Here is a 23,594-nt window from a genome sequence, read left to right on the forward strand (position 1 = left end):
GCGCGGGGCCGGGCGGGAGGGGCGAGTTCCGGCGCGGCTGCGGCGGCCGTCGCGATGCTGGAGGCGGCGGGGCCGGACCCGGAGCTGGACGCGGAGGACCTGGTGCACTTCTCGGTGCGCGACCTGCCGCGCCGCGGCTACGGCGTCATGGGCGAGATCCGGCGGCAGGGCAAGCTCTGCGACGTCACGCTCAAGGTGAGCCCCGGCCGGCCGGCCGGCCGCTCAGGGGCCCGCAGCTCCGCCCGGAAGCGAGGCCTCAGGCCGGGCGCTCCCCTCCAGGGAGCCTCTGCGCGGGAGCAGCCCCGTCGGAGCCGGTGGCCGGACCGGGTCCGGGTCCCGCACGCTCAGTGCGAGCAGGGGCGCAGCCGGAGAGCCGGCGGAGGGCGCTGCAGTGGCGGGGGGCGGCGGAGCCTGGCGGGGCTGGAGAGACGAGGCGCCGAGGCTCGTCACTGTTTGCACGGGAGCCTTCCGAGGCAGGGCCTCCCCGCTGGAGTCCTTCGAAGTGCGCCTCACGCCGCGGGGAGGCTCTGCCTCGCCTGCCTGCCCCCCCACCCACCACGCCTGCCTGCTTCGTAGGGCAGCAGAGACGGGGCCCCTGCCCCTGAGGGGCTGCCCTTTGGGACCGGCAGAGGGCGGGAGAGGCGTGGAGAGCGTCTGAAAGCCATCCCGCCTCGTCAAAGCAGGGCGTGGGAACTGAAGGAGAGGAGCAGGCCCTCCCCGAAAGGATGGGGCTCCAGAGAGGGGCAGCTCTTGGCGATCAGAGGTGGCTTCCAGGGGGCAGCAAGGGAGGAAGGAGGGAGCAGAAGAGCTTCCCTGTGGCTCAGGCAGCAGAGCCTAGAGAGCAAAGGGCAGCAAGCAGGCGTGTGGCAGGACAGGGCGGCTGAGAGGGCCAGGAGTGGCAGGGCCGCCTTGAGGTTTGCAGGGTACGGGCAGGAAGCCGAGCAGAAGGTCTGAGGAGGGGCCTGATGTGAACTGTGCGACAAGTGGCAGGGAGCGAGCATTGGCGCGAAAGGGGCGATGGGACTGAGATGGGCCGAGGGGGGACCAGCAAGAAGAAGTTGGAGTAACGGGCGTGAGAGATGACCGGAGCCTGGACTCTGTGAAGGCGTCTTTTGGGCCGCTGCGGGATACAGGGAGCTGAACTAGGCGGGCCTTCACCTGATCCAGCGGGGTGGTTCGTATGTTCAGGATGGAGGAGAAGAGCCAGATTTGTGAAGCTGCCACCGGCAGAATATGAAGGAGTTGGGACACGTGGGGTGAGGGCGGTGTGGTTGTGGGTGCTCCTGGAGATGCAACCCACTCCCCTGTGGGATGATGAAGTTGGGAAGCAAATTCTGTAACATTTACCAAGAGGTGCATTTCTCAGCATTTATATTTTTGAAGCTGTGCATGGCACACCTGGGTGAAAGCTCTTATCTGTGGGCTGTTTGGCAGACAGGGCCTGCTTGTAGCACGTGTGGTCACAGTCTCGTAGCACAATCCTGTGAAAGTTCACTCAGAGATACGTCCCAAGTAAGTGTTGGGAGTAACCACTGTGCGTAGTATTGTATCATTGTACGTGTGCAGGGTCTTAGAAATGTTCCGCAGTTTACCATTCCAGGTTCTGGCTCGGTTTGATGGTAGCAATAATTCACAGTTATTGTGATTTTTATGTTTTGTGTGTAGTCTGTAGAAATTAGGTTTGGGTTTTGGCCCAGGTTGTGGTGTGCCATCCCCTGCATGCAGACCGCAACTGCATGTGAATGGTTGCATATAGGATAACCACGCTACAGATTGAGTGAGTCATGGAATGAATACTTCCTCCTTTCTTGGCACAGAGGCAGTTTGGCAGTGGTCGTTTTGTAAAGGCTGGTACTGAGCTATAGCGTTCCTCTATTGTGTCTTAAAGGTCTTCACCCCATTTTAAAGCTGGGAGCCTCCAACATTGTCATGACGATCCTCTTTACGACCATTACGATCTTTCCCTGAATTTCCTTTTAGAACTCATGTGCAATTTGTCTAAGGGCACAATCCTAGCAGGGACTTGGGCCAGCGCAAGTCTCTTGCACTGGCCCAAGAGTGTCACAGAGGTGCCATAAAGCACTTTTGCACCACTCTGCTGGAAGTTGCCCCAGCCTCCCTGTGCTTCCGTGGGCCCCAGCAACAGGGTGAGTTGCGCTGGCTGAGCTTGGCCAGCACAGGAGTGGGGGGGAGGCTGCATGGGGAGAAGGCAGAAGGGAGGCATTCCAGGGCAGGGGGAGGTCGAGCAGGAGGTGGGTGTTCCTGGGGGTGGGTGGGCAGGGAGTGGGAGGCACGGCCAGGACTCTGGTTATGCCGGATCCTGATCCCCGTTCCTGGGCAGCACGGAGCAGCCTCTGGCTGCTCTGTTCTGCTCACATCTGCTGCACCTCCTGAGGTGGCTCAGATCCGAGCAGACTCACTGGGGCAGCTGCAGCCTTTCCCTATGCTGCATTTGGCTCCAACTTGTGTTGGAATACAGCACAGGCCGACTGGCCTGCCTGTTCCAGTGCAAGTTAGGATTGGGCTGCCATTGTTGAATAGGAACATGGAGACCTGCCCAGCTGAATCAGAGCAAGCTCCTTTACTCCAGCAATTCTGTGTTTTTGTAGTGGCCACCTAAAATGCTCCTGGGACGTTCACAAGCATGACATGGAAGTAGCCCTCCTCCCGTGTTGCTTTCCAGCATCCTGTATTGAAGTGCACTGCCTCTGAATGTAGAGGTCCCATATCTTGGTAGTATGGCCCAAAACCTTTTAAGAGCTTATTCTTATGGTAGAGTTTAATTATGTGTAGAGGTGTTTGAAAATGGTGTTGTTTGTTTGCTTGTTTAATTATTTATTTAAAGAATTAATAGCACACATTTCTATCACAATCAAGGGCACTCAAGGTGGCTTACAAAATAAAATACCAATACAGTTCTGGATAAAACATATCAAAACATGAAAACAAAATAAGTAAAACAATGAAACACAACAGACTCCTATGGATCACAATTAAAGCTACATTTCATTAGGCCATTTTGCCCAATGTTGTGTATACGCAGCAGGGATCAAATGTGTACACCTGTGGGCTGGGCGGAATTGGGTTAAGTAGAAGTAAGTCCATTGTGTTCAGTAAGGCTGTAGTCCTGCGTTATTCACCAGAAACAAACACCTCTAATTATGTGTTTTGTAAAGAAGCATGATGTGTCATTGTACAGTCAGTGGTGTCAACTCTAGTTGGCAAGTGGCAACCAACCATAATACTATTTATTCTTTAAAATTTGTAACACCTCGTGTGTCAGGACTGGGACAGATAACTGGAAATGGAAGACTACTAAAAATGAGTGTCTGACATTTGCTTAAAATACAGCAGAATAGCATCTTCCCTGCTCTGCCACCCCGGAAACAAGCTGGATTGCACATCTTGGAACGTTTGCCAAGAATGCTCTCATTTCAAGGGAGGGCATTTATTGCTGGGTGCAACCCTTGCAAATGTGCATTTATGCACATTTATGCAGTACAGGGTTTGTAGCAAAGCATCTAGCAGTATTCAGCTTTATTGTTATCATAATTTCTGGGGGAAACAAATGGTCAACCCATTGAGCACTTTCCCGTTTAATAATATAGTTATATCTGGTCATAAGGGAGACCATTTTTCAGTGATCATTTTAAATTATCCTCCCTATGCTAAAATCCGTTGTTTGGAACAGAGCTGACATTGCATAGATGTTCTTCTTTGGTAGAACATGTCTTCCAACATTCTTAGCAAACAGTCTGTGAATGCTGCTATGGTGAGCAGGCCCCCTTCTCTGAAAGGACATCCCCATCTGGCAGGTATGCTGATGCTGACCTAGGAGTCAGTCTGTCACCTTCACCATCTGCCTGCCATCCCATATGTGTACAAGAGTGCCAACTTGCCTGGCATCACCAAGGGAAACACGTACTTTTTCAAAGCCTCAGTGCCCCTGCTGAGTTCCTCTCACTTGCTCATTTATTCAAGTTGGCCATCAGACTCAGTGGCAGGAAATTGGGGAGTCTGTTAACTTTAAATGAGTCTTTCAGAGCAGCACCAGAGGATTCCTTCCAGATCAGGAAAAAGGCTGAGGCTGTTGAGTGAGGACAGGGTTAATTTCTGAGGTGATCTTCCTCTTTGGTGTTGGGAGGGAGCTCAACAAACTGAGCCCTCTTGGCTACAAGTGAACTTGGAAAACAGGGAAGTTTTAGTTCGTGTTTGTTTTTCTTTGGAACTTTGCTTTTGATTCCAAGTACATAAGCTTTGGCCCTTGGTCTTCTGTCTTCCCTTTTTGTTTCAATAGACCTTTTCCTTGTTGCAAATGAGCAGCCTGTCTAAGTCTTTGCACCAGGGAGAGAGAGCAAGTACCTTCTAGCTCTGTAAGACTCCTAGCATCAGAACTATCCAGCATGTGCATGCATGTGCATGTGTATGCACACAAGAGAGGAATCCATTCAAAGGGAATGTCAGAAGTTGGACACATCCCTCCTCTGCAAGTAACCCAGCTCTGGGAAGGCAGTTAGGGGCAAGATTCTGGGACTGGGAGGAAAATGTGGAATGAAGCCTTAACATCCAACCGATGGGCAGCAGCCATCTACCAGTATAGGGTGAGAATGCATAGTTGTACTTTAAAAGTGACCTGAAGATGTGTCAGTTTCTTCCTAGCACCACCCCTTGAAGAAATGGCTAAACAGGTCTGTCCACCACTATCCTATTTTTGGAAGTGTATTTATGCTTTCAGTTCAGGAAATGACACGCCATCAATTTCCCAGTAATCCTGAGTTATTTGGCTATTTAAGATTAAGGTAGTCTAGCATAAGCATGATATTAGTTAGCAGCTGATAGAATGGGAGTTTCGCTAGTAAGAAAAGCAGGTATGTAGAATTGCAGTTTGATGGGGTGAACTTTGAACTTCCTCAGTGCTCAGCTCCTGGGAATAATAATCTAGCCCTGCTGCGGCATATTTTCCCCTTCCGGCCTGCATTATCCTAGCTGCCTCAGACTGTTCTTAGTGCTGATGCTGAATGAACTGCAGATGGCAGTTTATTTAGAGACAGGATGTGCTGATTGAGCTGGCCTTGTTGGATCTGTGATTAGTCATATGTTTTTTATGAAAGGTTCAGGGAAAATAATACGAATGTTCATGAATTTTCTTGTTTGGCATAAGTGTCACTGTCAGTTGCCTCCTGCCTTCATGATGCCCTTCACCATCTGCAGGTCTTTCACCTCCTGGAGTATATTGCCGGCAGGTCACCGTTGAAAGGTCAGGAAAGAAAAGGCTTAAAAGAGCACCTGCTGTCTTGTGATAGTGGCTGATAGCTGCCAGGAACTGACTGCAGGCTCACCTCAACTGTGTCGCGTAATTGAAGCATCTTTTTTGGGCTACTTCACCAGTAGAGAGACTTGTGAATAAGGACTCCAGCCTGCCATTTGTACCCATTTGGCCTTTAAAGGTGATTGAATTGACTTGAACATGCCAAGGGTGCCATGAGCCTCTCTAAAGAGCCTAATATCCCTGGTTGGCACATTAAACAATGTTGACCACCTCTGACCAAGACAGGCTCACTGCTCTTTCCAAGGTAACTTATAACCAAATAGAGAAAAGGATCTCTGGCTAGAACTCACATTTTCATTGAGAATATCGCTTGTGAACAGACCAGAGGTAGTCAGAGGGGATGTGGCTGAATCACTTGGGAATCCTTATGGAGATAAAAAGGGATTGTTACCTCAAGAGATCAATTTTTGGAAAGTGAAACTTGAAAATTTCACCCTGTCCTGCACAATTCTGTGTGTATGAGGCTGTCTGCCTGTTCCAGTGAAATAGACAGCATAAAGGGTTGTATCTGTATCAAAGTTCAAGCATTGCTCTGCCACAAAGCTCGCTGCGGGAGCCTTGAGCTTTCACTCTGTCAGGAGTGGCCAAACTTGCTTAACGTAAAAGCCACTATGATACACTTCAGATGTTTTGAGAGCCGCAGTATTTAAGGAGTATTTCCTTTTTTTTACATATATTTACTCACCATGAGCATTCCTTTTACATTTTAATCCAATAAAAAATTTTCACGCTTTATTATTTCTTTATTATATTATATAATTTATTTCTTTCACATTACTTGTGACACAAAGAGGAGCTCAGCCAACATATTTCCTGAAGATGCATGTGGCTTGCGAGCCGCAATTGGGCCACCCCTGCTGTTATATATGGTCCGCACAGACACTGTTGAGCAAAATGAACTTTGTAGGAGACTGCTTCTTCTGCTCAGCTGAATAAACCTCACAGGGTAGTGGTGAGGATAAGACTGGGGGGACTGGTAGAGAGAACCATTTATGCCCCTCTGAATCATTTGTAAGAAGAGAAGGATACAATGCAAGGAATAAAATTGTCAATTTTTGCCTCACCACAAGATTGGTTTGTTTAAGTATCTTTGTCGCAGTCTGAACTGAGGGACTGTGCTGTAACTGACCATACCTAGTTGCACAGAAAAGTAAATGAAGTTATGGATGAAATAAAAAATATGCTTTTAAGAACACTTTTATGTTGCCTTTGATCCTTTTTAAAGTCTTCTAATTCGATTGAATCTTCTTGGCTTCCTAATGAATTCATAAGAACATAAGAACAGCCCCACTGGATCAGGCCATAGGCCCATCTAGTCCAGCTTCCTGTATCTCACAGCGGCCCACCAAATGCCCCAAGGAGCACACCAGATAACAAGAGACCTCATCCTGGTGCCCTCCCTTGCATCTGGCATTCTGACATAAATTCCTCTACCTCTGACCTTGTTTTAGAACAGGTGTGTGCTTTGATCAGGTACAGGAGGTGTAGGGAACAGGCTGAATTCATAACTCAAGGAGGAGTCCTAGAGAGCTCATGAACAGGAGTTCTTCACAGATTGCCTCATGCCAGGGGACTGGCTTCCAGCCATGTTGCCTGAATTATGACACCTGCAGGACTTGATGCTCAAATGTGAATGTGTGTAGGGGAGAACAGGCACTTGTCAAACAAGTACAGAGAGCTGTAATGGATTGGTGGCTGTGTTAACACCTCTGACCAATGTCTGTTCCCTGAAACAACAGTCATTCTGGCATGTACTAAAGCTGCCTTACAGATGAAACATGGAGTTGCTCCACATGATTGCTGGGTACTGGAGTCAACAAATATTGGTTTGGCCTACTAACCAACCATTATTAGTGATTCTCACCAACTCTTGACCCCTCAAGTTCTTTGGGAGAGAAGCCGGTTTTGTTTTGGTCTGTACTGAGAAGGGTAAAACCTTCAGAAGCATCTCCTGCTACTTGAAAGAGGCTCCTTATGTTGTCAACTTCTCCACATTGCAGTGCAAAGGAGAGCTATGCATGTCAAGCTCTGGGGATCATGCAAGACCAAAGATCATTTGCTGCTGTCAAGCACCATTTTTTTCTATTTGTGGAAGCCTAGCCACAGTGTTGTAAAATTGGACTTGTTCATTCTTTGACATTCCTTTGATGGTAGATGAGATAGAGCACAAACCCAGGTCTCCTGGAAGCCCTGTTCCCTGGACAGCTGCTGGGCCACACTTGCTGTTTGTTATTACTCATGGCCAATTCATGTTCTCTAGGCATCCACCCATCCTCTCATTGAAGCTTTTGTCCTACCACTGTACTGTTTGCTTCAGCATATCCCAAACTTACAAAACTTCAGATACTGAGCTTGGAAAAGCTTACTTAATGTGCAAACTCACTTGCCCCACTTAGTGTAGAATTATTTGTAGAACTGAATTCCTTTTGGGTCTTCTTGTTCAGCATGTGCACATTTTTGTTGCAAATTAATAATTACCTAACCCGTATCCACCCTTTTTGTGCAGACATCAACAAGCAGCCACAGTGCACTGTGCCGGAAGTGGTTGTGGTCCACTGATATGTCTGATAATACAGCCTGATGGCTGACTCTGGAACACTGTTTGTCATGGATGCTGAAAATAGCATGTCGGGGATAAATGTTTCTAGATGGAATGTTAATTAAATTGCTGTGTATCAACACTTGCTTTAAATCTTGCACTGAAGTATTTCCCAGTTCTAGTCAAGCCTGAAGTGTGTTCCAGTCCATTTCATGGCATAGCTAATAATAACAGCTAATCATAGCTAATCGTGGAGTGGGAAAGGACATAAAATATTGATTCCAACCCCCTGCCAGTTTGGGCTGTCCACAACTACAACATCTCTGATAGATGCCTATTCAGCCGTTGCTTGAAGATGGAGAGTCTACTGCTGTTGAACAGCTAGTACCATCAGGAGATTCTTCCTAAAGTTGAACCATGTCCTTTGCCGTAATTTAAATCCATTTGACCAGGTCCTACCCACCAGAAAAACTGAGAACAAATCTGCTGCATTTTTCACATGATAGCCCCTCAGATATTTATAGTTATCATGTCCCCTCATAGGACATGTTCTCCACCCTCCCTCGCCATCCTCTGGACCTGCTTCACACTTCGTCAGTATCCCTCTAAACTGTGGCTCCCAGATCTGGGTACAGTATTCCAGGCAGGGTCTGTCTAAAGTAGAATACAGTTGGTGCCATTGCTTCTTGCGATCTAGACACTATCCTTCTATTCAAGCGATTCAGCCTTGAGTTTTATTTGCCTTTGCTGCTATGTCACACAGCCACATCATGTTTAATATGTTATCCATTAAAGCACTTAGACCGTTCGCCATATATACTACTGCTCAGAGAAGTATCCCCAATCTTACGTATGTGTCATTCTTAAATAGTCAGCTTGTCACTTTTCTCTTCTATGCAGGTTGGGGATCACAAGTTCAGCGCCCATAGGATTGTCCTGGCAGCCTCCATTCCTTACTTCCATGCCATGTTCACAAATGACATGATGGAATGCAAGCAAGATGAAATTGTCATGCAGGGCATGGATCCGAGGTAACTGATGCTTCTTGCTGAATTGCAGTGTGCTGTGGTACAGAAACAGCTGTTACGTGAAATGATTTAAAACTCTTGCCATGGGGATGCCGTAGCCTGGAAGTATGTAAATGAGCATATGAAGCTGCCTTCTCCTGGGTCAGGTGACTGGTTCATCCAGGTCAGAATTGCCTTTGTTGAGTGCCAGCCAATCTCCAAGGGTCTTTCCCTGCCAACCTGGAGATGCCACAGCCACTCCAAAGTGCTGTGGTGGTCCTGGCAAGCTGCTGGTGGTCTTGGGAAGCTGCTGCCTCTGACATTAAACCACCTAACAGTGTCTGCAAGTGAAGTAAATATTGTCACCTACTTGGGACAGGGCTGAAAGAAAAGGGGAATAAACATGTTTTTTAAAGAGGGGTACTAGGATGGCATTCTAGAGACTTACTTATTTTGCAGCAAATTCCATATATGGATAATAATCTTATGAAATCCTGCTGTTTGATAAAGTTTGTCTTCTTTTAACTTGCTCTCTAAGAGTTTGGCTCCTTTTAACTTGCATTCTGATTTGAGTTTTGTCTGTATTAATCTCTGTCTTCCATTTGATTAGAAGTGTGATGCTTTTGTTGTTTGAAAGTCTGACTTCTCACTGGTATGCAGTGAGAACCTGCAAATTGTAACAGAAACTAGTCAGACTTGTATTCTGTAACCTCTTCTGTCAAAGCAGACGTCTTTTGCTACAGCTGACTGTTCCACTCTTCTCTACCATATTTAGTGCATTGGAAGCTCTGATCAACTTTGCCTACAATGGACATTTGGCTATAGACCAGCAGAACGTCCAGTCCTTGCTAATGGGGGCCAGCTTCCTGCAGCTGCAGAACATCAAGGATGCCTGCTGCTCTTTCCTCCGAGAGAGGTGAGGGACTCTTCTAAAGACTGAACTGGTTGAATCATAGGACCGGGACACAGCAGGCATCTGAGTCCACCCCGGTCCCCGCAATCAGCCACATGTACATAAATCCTGCAGAGCACACCCATCCCATGGCACAAGATACTGCATGCAGAGGAGAAGGCACCCGGTAACTTGAGCAAGTAGATGCGCCAAGCCACACCCATGCAAAGGAAAGCGTTAACCAGTCCCTGCAATTGGGGCCCTGTTCGCCAGCTGCAGGAGGGTTGATGGGTCAGCGCCATGTTCACCAGCCTGTCCTGTTGCCACAGCACCTCTTTCTTCGTGCTTCTTTTGCCTTCCTGTTAGTACTTCCGTGGGGGTGAGACACGCAGTGTTTCTTAGAGTGTGTTTGTTTGACGGGAGAATTTGAAAATATGTGACCTCCTTAGAGACCAGAGCTCCTTCCCCGACTCCTCAATTGGATTTAAGCCAGATCATTGTCAGGTGTGGGGGAAAAAGTCAGTGAACTGGGATGACCTACAGCCATCTTGACTAACCTGCTACTGCAAGTGTTACTTAGTGGTTTTCTTGTGCTTGTGACACAGTCATAACCACATCAGTGGAAGAGGGCGTAGGTTACTAGCAATAAAGGAACTTTATTAATTGGGTAAATCATTGAGACCAAAGCACTTGCTATGGTCACAGAGACAGATGGAAGGACAGAGTTTGCAAAACAACCCAGTAGTTTTGCTGATTTATTCTTCCTATGCTGAAGGGACTTGGTTTGCGAACATTTCCACATCCACCCGCTCTGGATTTACATGCATCTCCATATGTCTCTTCTATGTTAAAGTATCATCTGTGCTATTCGGTCTTTCCTGGAGAAAGGATGAGCTTCAAGGGTAACAAAGACAGTGAGAGTGGTTTGCTTAAAGCTGCTTGATGTGTTTTATGGAGACTTTAATCTGAGGCTTAGTTCTCCCAAACTGCTGAAAGTCTCTCTGACTGGCCACATTGTGTTCGGTTTGAGGTGGGGTTCACGTGACAGAATGCTATGCCGTACTGAAATGCATTAAAATCACTACCCAGTGAAACTAGCATGTTGTGAAGAAGTTCGCCTTTTTCCCCTAACATGTTAGTTTTCTGTGTGAATGGTACAGACCAAACACAGGATTGCTCCCTGATCTGCTGTTTGTGAGAATCGGGTCACCTGTGAACCCAGCAGTCTTTCTGCTGCATTTCCCTAGCCCAGAATTTTTTTGTTTCTCCTCCCCAAAGAGCCCATAATGCTGATCTTGATTTCTTCAAATTCTTCTGTTTCGTTTCGTTTGTTCTCCTGGTATTTCTTCTAGGAAGGTTCTTTATTATTTGTAGTTAGAGGTCTGTCATCATGGCTGAGACTCTGTATGTGCTCAGAGGGAGGGCTTCAGGGATCCCTGTGAGCATGGGCCAGCTCACACCACCTTGTGATGAAACTGATGTGCAGGTTTTGCCCTTTCTGCCACAATGTCCACACACAACCCTGTTCTTGCCTTAGGAATGAATGCCCACCATTCACTTGTATGGAACACGGGAAGAGGGGTGCACTTGGCACTGCCATAAGGATGAGAACTACACTTGTTTCCTCCTCCCCACTCTTCTGCTGAGAATCAAGCTGAGTCATCTCTGCAAGGCCATTCCTGGGTCCTGTCTCTTGGTCACTCTCAAGCGTAACAAATGTTGGCACTGGCGTTTATACAGATAATTTGTGCCTGATGAATCATTTCGAACGTCGCTGACCAACCTCTTTTTAACATGCTTCGTCTCCTCTGCTCTGTTCTTTGCATCAACCTTAAAGGCTTCACCCAAAGAACTGCCTGGGGGTGCGCCAGTTTGCCGAAACCATGATGTGTGCCGTACTCTACGACGCAGCCAACAGTTTCATCCACCAGCACTTTGTGGAGGTGTCCATGTCTGAGGAGTTCCTGGCCCTGCCCTTCGAAGATGTGTTGGAGCTGGTCTCCAGAGATGAACTCCATGTTAAAGCAGAAGAACAGGTATCTGCCACAGGGGTGGCATGTCTAGGACATGATTTAGAAAGTTCTGAAGTAGACTCGGGTGCAGACAGACCAGCTGCTGCCCTGTCAGCTTCTTGACACATTTTGGAGGGTTGCAGGTCTGTGACCAAGCAGATGCTTTGTGTGCAGAAGGGCCCAGATGCAGCCCCTAGTGTCTCTGGTTGCAATGCTTGGGAAAGACCTCCACCTGAGAGTATCTGCTGTTCGATTATGGCAGTGTTGGGCTTGGTGGCACAATAGCCTAATGCAGTGCTGGGGTAACTTAATTAGATCATAGCCATTCCCACCTGTCCCTGCCTGAGGCTGCAGGAAAAGATGTGAGAGGCAGAAGGAAGGGAGTGTCCACGTTCCCAGTAGGGTCTTGCTCCCTGTTCACACCAAAAATGGATTCTAGAGCTCACCTGCTTCCCGCCCATGACAACATCTGTTTGAACATACTGACAAAAACCAAAATAGACTTGTGTGGTTGAGGAACGGAAAGCCTTTTTGATAGCATTCTAGTCATCTCCCTCTTGGTCCATTGAAACTGGTTGGCAACCTTCAGTCTCGAAAGACTATGGTATAAGCCTACAGCACCCGGTATTCCCAGGCAGTCTCTCATCCAAGTACTAACCAGACCTGACCCTGCTTAGCTTCCGAGATCACAGGAGATTGGGCATGTGCAGGGTAATCCTGGCCCATCTAGCTGCCCTCTGAGGCCCTGAGCAGAGGTCTTGCTCCTTGCGGTCCTGTGACTGGCCTTTCTGCACATCAAGTACGTGCTCAGTCCCTGAATGATGCTAAGGCAAGTTGCAGGAGAGTGAGAGTAGCAGGCTGGCCCAGGAAAGGCCCTCCGGGTCAGGTGGCTTGTACTGGGCAGATGTTTGGTGGGAAGGACATAGAATACTGAGAAGAAGGGGATACCAGCAAACTGAGGCATTGGAAGTGGATGAAAGGAGGGCGCCCTTGGCCCAGCAACCACTCTGCTTTTTTGATATATCCCTTTTCTTGATTCTGAAAAGAGTTTTGAACCTTTAAGGACAGATAGTTCCCTCTCCTCCCCTTAATATACACATAGAGATGCAGTGCAGCCCATAAACTCAGAGTGGGATTTGAACCTGGGTCAGCAGCTAAATCCTCCAGCATTCCTTCTGCTGACAGATACCTAAGAACATAAGAACAGCCCCACTGGATCAGGCCATAGGCCCATCTAGTCCAGCTTCCTGTATCTCACAGCGGCCCACCAAATGCCCCAGGGAGCAGGGGCCTTTTGACCAGGGTCCCTCCTCTTCTTCCGGCAGGTCTTTGAAGCTGCCTTGGCCTGGGTGAGGTACGACCGTGAGCACCGAGAGCCCTGCTTGCCAGAACTCCTGTCTAAGATCCGGCTGCCCCTTTGCCGCCCACAGTTCCTCACGGACCGCGTGCAACAAGACGACCTCGTTCGCTGCTGCCACAAGTGCAGGTGGGTGTGGCAGTGTGTGTGTCTCTGCAGCAGAGTTGGGAGGGGGTTGTGTGACTAGGGAGCATAGGGGCAGTGCCAGGCACAGAGCCCCAAACGTGAAATCCTTTCTCCATCATGCAGGCAAAACAGAGAGGGAGTTATCCTCCGGATGACCCTGCCTGTGCAGACTGTGGAAGTAAGAACATTGTCGTGATTCTGTCTCTCCCTCTTCTATCTTCTCTGCCCCTGAAGTTCAGCACAGGCAATGCAGTGCTGCTTCTTGCCCTCTGTGTCTTGGGCCTGAGCCAGGAGACCCTATTTTCTTTACTTCTCCATTCTTTGCATTGCACAGAAAGAGGTGGCATTTCAGATATGGCAAGTATAGCTTGGCCTTTTTCAGTCATGAAACTCAGGTGGCTTAAATGAAGTTTCCAGAACTCCTAACCACACACTGACCAGACCTGGCCTATTTAGCTTCTGTAAAATGACTATTGCGTGCCTTCAACTCATGCTTTGGGACTTGAGATCCCATGCTTGGGAGGCAGAATTCTGAACTACCATCTTTGAATGCCTGCCCTTGTATGTAAGAAGCTGTCACATCCTGGAGAGAACGTTGCACAGCCTTGCCCCAAACATGCTTATCTAATACATACATGTGGTGGTGGTAGTGGGGTTTTTGCATTTTTATCTTGCTTTGCATCCAAGGAGCTCAGGGTGGTATACAAAGTTCTCCACTGCCCAGATAGACAGCCTTGCGTGGAAAAGCTGAGAGAGGGTAATATCTGAATGGGGATTAAACTAGTGTCTCTCCTCTGTCAGTTGAAAACTCAGGCCACTACACCACATTGTGTGTGTGTGTGTCTCTCCCCCCCCCCCCCACATTCTGAAATGGCACAGTCCCGAATTCAGCCACTGCAGTCTGTCCTTTTGTCATCCTGCATAATATGAAGGACAGCTGTGGCACATCACAGAACATGAAGAGGTGTGGCCCTTTGCTGTCTGCCTTCAGGGTTCCCACAAAATCCAAGGTAGAGGACTGATTCACAGGGGCATGTACATATTGTGGACTGTCCCACATTGGAAGGTTTTGTAAGGGAACTCACAGTCTCCATCCTGCTTTTGATCTGTGATCCCATTTTCATTCATTCAAATCATTGTTGAAGTTTGCAATAAAGTGATTAGTATGTCTGTATGAACATGCTGTGATCCAAAGGTGCAAGAACTTAAAACTGATACTTAAAATAACATCCACAGTTTTCCTGCTTCAGGATCAAGGGCTTTCCTAACAGAGTGAGGAAACTGAATGCTACACTATATGTAACAGCAGGCAGGAAGGAGTGTGAAGTTTTGCCTGTTGAGTTGCTCTGACTTTAAATTGTTAATTCGCCAGAGCAGATTTTGTCCTTATGAGACAGGTCATAAGGTTATATTCATCTTAGAAGTTATATTCATCTTAGAGATGACATACTGAGAATAGCTTGGCCAGCAATCTACATGTGGATTTATATAACATTTTACTGCTCTACTTTCAAACCCTTTTGTGACAACTTCTGATACCAGAAATACTGAGGGAGGGAGAGGTTGTCCTGTAGGGCCCATATCCTCCTCTACTTGTGTGGCTGGAAGTGTGTGAGAGAGACTGGTATGAAAACTTTCTAAGTTTGCACTAGCCCAACTTGAATGAATTTGCTGATTTTATGAGTTATTTTCCTTCCGTTAACCATGGAAGAAGAGAATCCATGCAGATCATCAGCACCCTGGTGCTGGAGACTCTGCTCACCTCCACTCCTCCCCTGAGCTACTTAGATTTCTCTGACCATTTTCAAGCTACCTTTGCTGCCATACAAGCTAAAAAATAGTGTGGTTTTGGCAGTAAAACCGAGATATCTCAGGACACTGAATTCTCTGCCAGATCTGCAGTTGCATATGCAGTGCAATTGTAGACATGTTATTGGCACACAATTCGAGTTGTTGGTATAGACCGGGGTGGGGGCGGCAGAACTTTGCTGTTGGAAGAAAAGGGTACATTGTTATTGCTGGCAGGTGGTGACCAAGGAGCCAGTTAGAGATTGAGGCACTTGAAGTGTGTTGTCTCCTATTAACCTACAGCATTATCAAAGTATGAATGGATAGAGGTGTTTGAAAAGTTATTTATTTTACTTAGAAGTAAACCTATTGTGTTCAGTAAGAACACAGTAAGTTCTAGCTATAAGTTCCACAGTAAGTTCTAGCTATGGAAAAGCTTTTTTCTCATCTGAAGTGTTGCATTCTAAGTTCTGCACTCACCAGGCTATGGCTTGGCCTTTAATTCCAGAGACCTTGTGGATGAGGCAAAAGACTATCACCTCATGCCAGAGCGGCGACCACACCTCCCAGCCTTCAAAACCCGCCCCCGTTGCTGCACTTCCATCGCAGGCCTCATCTACGCCGTGGGAGGCCTGAACTCAGCAGGTATCTTTCAGTTCTGCTGCCGGTTCTGGATCTATGCTGCGATGCGTGCAAAGCAGTCTTTTGGGATACATGTGAATTTAAACTGGTTATGAACTGATCTGTCATAACCTGCCAGCTCCGGGAATTGCAGTTTAGTGTGGAGTGTTAGAATTATTTATTTTTTGAAAGAAATTAGGAGAAGAAATCTTTATCTTGGAGTGGGAGAGGACCCCAGACTGTAAATCCATACTGTAGCCAGTTTGTTTTTGGGTACCTTGAAGATGATGTGCGCTCAGTTTCCAGGCTAATCCCATTTATCTAGAGCAGGGGTGTCAAACTCGTTTCATACCAAGTGCCTAACATGATGCCTGCTGAGGGCCAGAAGTGATGTCATTAGGCAGGAAGTGATGTCATTGAACAGTTCATAATCAAAAATAAGCATTTTTTCTCACTTAGGCATTCATTAGCTGCAAATGACAGAAGAGAAAATACACAAATCTTGATCATATTTCAGAATATAAGAGAGCTCAATTTTCATGTGGGCTGCCCTTGCAGCAGTAACACTTCAGCACTGCTCAGCAGCTGAGAGCCTGAGGGCCGGATAAAAAGCTTCCGTAGGCTGCATCCGGCCCCCAGACCTTATGTCTGACACCCCTGATCTAGAGGGCAGATGCCTGATTGTACCTCACATCCAGGTTTCCTCAAGGATGGAGAAGATAAAAATTATATTATTTAATTTCTCCTGTGTCTCTCAATGAGTGTTCAAAAGTACAAAAGAATACAGAGTATGAAAGCAATAAACCCAGGCCCATCCCTTCCCCAGCAATGCTGCTTCCCCATTTGTAGCCTAGACATTCCTCTGGGTGAGCAGTGGGGCAGCATCTTCTGTGATTTCTCCTTCCAGGTTGTCTTGATCTCTTGGCAGTGGCACTCAGCCTACGTCCAGGTCAATCCAATAACAAAGAAGGCTAAGGGAAAACAAATTAAACATTTAAGGTGCTACAAGATTATTTGTGCAAAAGACTTAACGCGAATACCCTCTGGTACAAATTTGAACAGCAGTGGTAAAAATGCTTTTTTTTGGTAAAAAAAGTGGTAATGCTCTTCATTAAGAGCATACATCTGGAAATGCCTGCCCATGTAGGAGTGTTTTCAGTGCCCATCTGAAAGCGGGCAAGAATGGGGCCAGATGCTACTCTCTTGGGAAGGTAATTTCAGATCACAGTGGCGAAGGCCCCCTTTCGTGTACCCATTCATCACAGATTGGACAGCAGGGATTCAGTACGGAGTCTTCAGGCAGGCTCATAATGCGTGGAAGTGTTTCTTGAGATGCTCTGTTTCCAGACCATTTAAGGCTAAAGATCACAATCGCCACCTTGAACTGAAACTGGGAGCAAATTGCTAACTAGCAGATTAGTGAGGGGTTAGCTTAAGGTGGTTTAATCAAAGCACAGTGGCTGAATTCTGAACCGCCTGAAGCCTCTGAGCAAGAACATCACTATGTAAAAATGAAACGGGGGAACCCAACTTATGTTCTGCCTTTCCATTTGCACTCTCAAAGCAACCTGCAAAATATACATAGAACAATAACAGTGGATCAAGGCCAAGGATTCCAACAATCAGAAACATCCCAACCATGCAATGGAAAGTTGGTGCTGGAAGCATCTCTTTTCTATTTGGTCACTGACAACCCTAACAAACCTGTCAAGTTATAGGCAGTGATGAACATTTAGGATTCTAGTTGATGCATGAAATGGAAGCTGCAAGAGAACAAAAAATGGGGTAGTGCCTCCCCAGACACCATAAAGTTAAAGCAGAAGCAAGCTGTCAATAGTATCTCACTGATATTCTGAACTGTAATTCAGTTCAGTTCAGTAAGACCTTTATTGGCATAAAGTGAACTGTAATGAGATGCAGTAAATAGGAGCCTACAGTCCAAGAACTAAACTTCAGGTCCTGCTTGGCAGTGCAGAATGACCAAAGCTGCCAGTTCTTGAGCAGTTGGCTTCCTACTGGGCCAGACCTTCTGCTCAGAGGATGGAGCCTAAGTGTGCTTTTTAAACTTCATTTTATTTTATGTATTTGTATTAGTCTTTTCTGACACTGTTTCTGTCTCGATGAGGCAGCTATGAATTGAGCCTTCAATTGCACTTATCACTTTTTAAAATGTGAGCAGCAAATTTCTATGCAGGCGACTCGCTGAATGTGGTGGAAGTATTCGACCCCATTGCCAACCACTGGGAGAAGTGTCAGCCGATGACGACTGCTCGCAGCCGGGTGGGCGTTGCCGTGCTGAATGGGCTCTTGTATGCCATTGGTGGATACGATGGGCAGTTGAGGCTGAGCACTGTGGAAGTTTACAACCCGGAGACAGATTCGTGGTCCAAAGTGGGGAGCATGAACAGCAAACGAAGGTGTGTGTGAGGACCAGGCATGCCTGGGAGCAGTATGGGGGGAGGGGAGCAATGTGTCTGTGATCAGGAGCCCCCGTGATCCTGCACATCCTGTTGCTTCAGATCATGAAGGCAGGTGAAGGGAGTCACATCAGTCCTCCCTTCCTCTTCCTGTTTGGGTAGGGGACCTTGACGCAAGTGGGAGGGGTTGTTCTGCCCTGTCATATCTGTGGGACGATGCCATCCTTGCTGTCGGTCAGCACCTGAATAGCTACAGTCCATCAGAAATGAGATGTGCCAATGAAACTGCAGGTGGCTGGGATCTCTCGGTTCAAGTAACTTCCAAGGCTGAGTGAGGTTGTACAAGAGTGTGTGTGTCTTGTCTTTGGGTCTCAGTTTCCCCTTTCTGAAATGTAAGTTATCAAGCTCTACCTCAGAAACTTCTTCCAGGAAGGAAAAAATGTCATTGAAAATGACATAATTTTGTGCCTTCCCAGCATGAATCTACCCAAATTATCCATGTATAAGAAGTCTAGCGCATCAGGGTTGATTTAATGATCTGACTCGGTCAGGTGGCTGTGCTGCTAAGTCTGAAAGGGGGCACTTGTGACTTCCCAGCAGCTGCAGGCCATAACAGGCAGCATAGGACATAAGCAGAGAGGATGATTAGAGAGACAGAACCAGCCCTTGAGACCTTGCTGGTGAAAGTCCCCTGGCTTCCAAGCGTGGTCTTAATGCTTGGGGTCTGTGGTTGGTTTCAGTGCCATGGGAACGGTGGTGTTGGATGGACAGATCTACGTGTGCGGTGGGTACGACGGCACCTCCTCCCTCAACTCTGTGGAGACCTATTCCCCGGAGATGGACAAGTGAGTTGCTCTGAATGTTCCTTCTGCCTTCTCTTTTTATTGCCCACTTGTAAGGAAGGCCTTTAGAGGACTCTCCTTCCAGTGGCTGCCACTCTCTCACTTTGCTCCTCTCTTTGGAAGATGGATGGTGGTGACCCCCATGAGCTCCAACCGCAGCGCAGCAGGTGTGACCGTCTTTGAAGGCAGGATCTTTGTCTCCGGTGGGCATGATGGACTGCAGATCTTCAACAGTGTGAGTCTTCTTTGCTGCTCCTTGTTGCTTGTTTCTTGTCCCACCTCAAGGGTTGAAGGCAAGGGAGTGCCCTTATTTTATCTGCATGACTCCTCTGTGTCAGGCAGGTTAGACTGAGGGATGACAGAGCAAGGATTTGAGCTTGAGCTGAACACTCTGTCTGCTGCAGCATATGGCCTGTGGACTTTGTCCAACTTCCTTGGGGTTTCAAAATGGGCTTGTCCACCCTCATTGGAAGAGTAGGAGGAGTGGGCCAAAATAGGCTTTGCCTGCGCAAGTGTCCAACTCCCCTTTTTTGCCTACAGCATTGGGTGGTATGTCATTGCCTTTGGGACCCTGAGGGCATTCGCCGAATGTCTTTCCTGAGTGTATGAATGGGGTCTTATCCTTTCCAGAAGCCAGAGTTTTTGATCTGGATCTCAATGCCGTACCAGCAGGCCAAGAGGTTGTTGGGTATGGAGTGGGGGCTGAGCTGAGTTGAAGACTTTCTATGAGTGCAGGATTTGGACAGAATGCTGGTTTCACGTTCCCCAACACTTCCTGCAGGAAACAAGCTCTGGCATTCAGGGATGACACTTGTTCTAAGTTTTCCCTGCCCATGGTGGTGTCCTCCCCAGCAGTGCCTATTCTGCCTCTTTTTTACCTGTGTTGCTGCCTTGCTCTTTACCAAAGATACTCAAGATGTTTAGAACACTTGCTATGAGATATGGAGACGAGTGTGCACACTGATATATATTGTCCTCTTCCAATGTTATTGAAGCATCTCATAGCATCATAAAGACTTAACAAATGTGTTTCAGCACTAGCTTTTGTGGTCTAGAGTCCTCTTTGGTGGATATGCAAATTGTCATAGAGGGCCACCACATCATAGCAGAGTGCAGGCTTTGTGTGTGGAGGGGCCCAGGTCGCAGCCCCAGCATCCCCCTTGAAAAGCAATACACAAAGCCTTTCGCATAGCAAAACTAGGACCTTGGCAGGAAGAGCCACTCCCCGTTGAAGGAAACAGCACTTCTTGCATCCAGTGAATTGGACACTAGTCCATGGAAGCCTGTTACAAAATAAATGTGCTCATCTTTGGGGTGCTGCGAGTCTCTTGGTTGTGTTTGCTGCCACAGACTAGCAGTGCTACTCCTGTGGAAGCTCTTTTCACCATTTTCCTTTGTCTTAGCATCAGCGTGTGTTGCTGCCTAGTCTTTGAATGGGCCAAGGGTCTCTCTCTCTCCTTCAGCTAGTAGTGGCTCTTGGGCACTGTGGCAGGATCCTCACCCAGGGTGCTGTTTTTAAATTGGAGATGGTGGAGTTAATTAAATCTGAGGCTTCCTGCTTGCAGAGCACAAGGTCTTCTGTTGGGCTGTGACCCCTCCTCTGCCAATTCCCATCCTCATTTTCCAAACATTGGAGTGAATTTGGGGCAGAGTACTGAACCTACTTTGCTTCTTTTTAGATTCCTCTTCACTTGAAATGAAAGCATCCTGAGGGCAGGAAAGAGGGGGCTAGAGAATGGAGGTCTCTCCCAGCTCTTTGCTTCCCTCAGAACACTTACATTTGTTTTTAAGAACCTTAAAAGCACTAAAGACTACTCTTAGCGCATTAGTAGTGGTGTTTGTTTCCAGTGAGTAAGATAGGTTTACAGCCTAAGTCTTACGAAACACAGTGGACTTACTTTGGAATAAAGTAAATATCACCATTTTCAAACACCTCTACACATTAGTCCTTCTAGGTGTACACTGAAGATATGCTAACATTCACACCTAAAAATGTTGGCAAATATTGGAAATTTGTGTATATCCTGCAGGTACAACTTGTCAGGTAGAATGTGAGTTGAGTGGGTATTTGGTGACAAACCTGAACCCTGAGATTGGTGAGAGTTTGTGTGCTGTTTGCAAAGCCTCAGCATTCCTTTTTGCCTTCCCTTGCAGGTGGAATACTACAACCACCACACCTCCTCATGGCACAGTGTGGCCAGCATGCTCAACAAGCGTTGTCGGCATGGAGCCGCCTCCTTGGGCAGCAAGATGTTTGTTTGTGGTGGCTATGACGGATCAGGCTTTCTCAGCATAGCCGAGGTGTACAACTCCATGGCAGACCAGTGGTACCTGATCGTCCCCATGAACACCCGGCGCAGTCGTGTCTCCCTGGTAGCAAACTGTGGCCGCCTGTATGCTGTGGGAGGCTACGATGGACAGTCCAACCTCAGCTCGGTAGAAATGTATGACCCCGAAACCAACCGCTGGACGTTCATGGCTCCAATGGTGTGTCATGAGGGAGGAGTGGGGGTGGGCTGCATCCCACTGACTATCTGAGGGGGTTCTGTGGCAGCACATGTTGGACTGCAACCCTAACTGCCAGAGACAAAAGCCCGTTCGGAAGGGACCGTCTGCAGAGGGAGGGATTCGAGCACTTGCCGAGAGAGGAGGGACCTTGTTCCTGGGTGCCTGGGACCTCACTCTTTGGAAAATGCAGAAACAACTCAGCACATCAGAACCACATTGCTGTTGAGGTTCCCTCATATCGGAAGATCCTGGAGATTCGATGGCATGAATGAGGCTGCCTCTCCCCCGGGCCAGTGCTCTGCCACTTACTAACCAACACTCCCAGTGACTTGCCACCACACTCCTCTTCATTTGTTTGATGCAGCCGCTGCCTTGGTCCACTTGTGGTTTTGTTGTGGGTTTCGGTTTGCTAGCACAGACTCTTAGTGTAAGGAATTTGATGGTTTTTGCGGTCATCCCACTGAGGAGGGCCCTCCCTTTCTAGGATAAATCACTGCCAAGGAAAACACTGTTTCTTCTATGTTCAGCACAGGGAGATGATTCTTTGCCACCCCCACCCCCTGAGAAATTGGGTTCATTTTCTCCATTTCCAGCTCATGAGAAATCAGTTCCTTGTTTAAACAGGGTATGCCCCTTCCTTCCCTTGACCACTAGGGGGCTCCATATGATCAGTAGCTTCCCCCTTTGCTTCACATTCCTTTTGCATGTTCCGGTGGTACACAGGCAGCAAGGAGGGCCTTGAATTTCAGGCTGAGAGAAAAAGTGGCAAGACAGACACGCACAGGGGTGGCCTGTCTTTCCATCACCAGTTCATTACTGGAGAGAACTTCACCTCTGTTCTGCGGAGCGCTGAGGTTCGTATCTGTGAGTGAGTGAATTATACCCAGGAGATTCCTCCTTCAGATTATGTCTGTATGAATATTTGCATTCCTGAGGCTCAAGCAGATTCCTGCAGGTTGTTCTCATTTCCTTGCATGAATCAGATAGTCTTATTGGAGTGGCTAAAGCAAAGGCCTGTGACTTCCCAGGGCTCTGCTGAGATTTCTCATTCATGTGTCTGATATGCAGCCAAAAGGGGCCCATCTTGTGTCTGGAAAACTTCACAGTGAAAAATTAGCAAGTGTGCCTGGCAAGCTGGTGATGGTTTTAGTCAGAAAACCGGGCAAGGCAGGAATTTTTCCCAAATGCAAAGCTGGCCCTAAGACTAAGCAAATTGGGGGTGGAAGAGAAGGACATTTAAAATGATATACATGGTTACTGAGAAGTAAGTCCTGCTGTTGTCAGGAGAGTAAGTGGGGCTTCCTCTCAGGTAAGTGTTTATAGGATTGTAACCGTAATGTTTTCTGTTTGCTCTTGGAATTGTTGCTTCTGGGTGTTTTGGCAAGTGTGTGTTTTAAAAAGAGAGCCACTTGGATGTGGTTCTGCAGACCACGGAGCCCGTAGTGACAGCTGCTACAGAAGCCCTGGAAATTGCTGGGCTTCAGAGAGCCCAAGTGCCAGGTTCCAGCAATCCAGGAAGATGGCAAGGATTGATGGGACAGAAATCTGCAGGTCAAGACCAAGCTGGACTGGCGTGAAGTGCGCTCTCTCCCACACAGCCTTCAGCATAGTCCTAAGGATGACTGCATGTGTGATCAGTTTTTGCAGGGAAATGTTGACTTGTGGTGGGGCTTCCTTCATTAAGTGTCAGCTGGTTTCTCAGTTTGGGACCCTCCCTGCCCAAAGGGTAGCTTCTGATCTTTTATCAAGCTCTGCTAACCCCACAGGTTGCCAAATTCTCAGCTGAGCAGAGACAGAGCCTTTTCCTTCAACACATTGCCAGCATCAAAGCCAAATATAGGCACAGTCTTATTCTTCTGTTTTGTGTTCCTACATCATTGGAGTTTGATAGCTGATGAAGGGTCATCTTCCTTCTTCTTGCTTCAAATTTCCCCAGACCCTTCAGTTCAGGCATATTCTTTGATGGGCACATATACGTTTTAGTTAGAATTCCACAGCCCTTGCCTTGCCTGGTGTTTTGTTGCCACTTAAGAGGTCTGTTCCTGGATTTTTTTTGTAGGGAGGAGATACTGAATGGTTCCTGCCAGTCCCTCCCTGGTGTAAAATATGCCGTTGCATGTGGTCTGAATGAAGGCTAGACATTGTTTGTCTTTGAA

At 47.6% G+C, this 23,594-nt stretch overlaps 1 protein-coding gene across 2 annotated transcripts; it reads left to right on the forward strand.

Moving 5' to 3' along the window:
- Positions 1-27: 27 nt before the first annotated feature.
- On the forward strand, positions 28-23,438 carry KLHL18 (kelch like family member 18). 2 transcript variants are annotated; one of them, XM_066628425.1, is made up of 10 exons: positions 28-195; positions 8,769-8,899; positions 9,651-9,791; positions 11,605-11,803; positions 13,105-13,265; positions 15,559-15,695; positions 17,851-18,088; positions 18,829-18,933; positions 19,054-19,165; positions 21,085-23,438. In XM_066628425.1, the coding sequence occupies exons 1-10, from the start codon at positions 55-57 to the stop codon at positions 21,466-21,468; spliced, it is 1,749 nt and encodes a 582-aa protein (XP_066484522.1). In that variant the 5' UTR covers positions 28-54; the 3' UTR covers positions 21,469-23,438. The 2 variants fall into 2 exon arrangements, with proteins under 2 accessions (XP_066484522.1, XP_066484523.1); XM_066628426.1 differs by having other exon boundaries at positions 17,866-18,088.
- Positions 23,439-23,594: the final 156 nt, after the last annotated feature.

The sequence above is a fragment of the Tiliqua scincoides genome, chromosome 5 (assembly GCF_035046505.1).
Source record: "Tiliqua scincoides isolate rTilSci1 chromosome 5, rTilSci1.hap2, whole genome shotgun sequence".
NCBI classification, from domain to species: Eukaryota; Metazoa; Chordata; class Lepidosauria; order Squamata; family Scincidae; genus Tiliqua; species Tiliqua scincoides.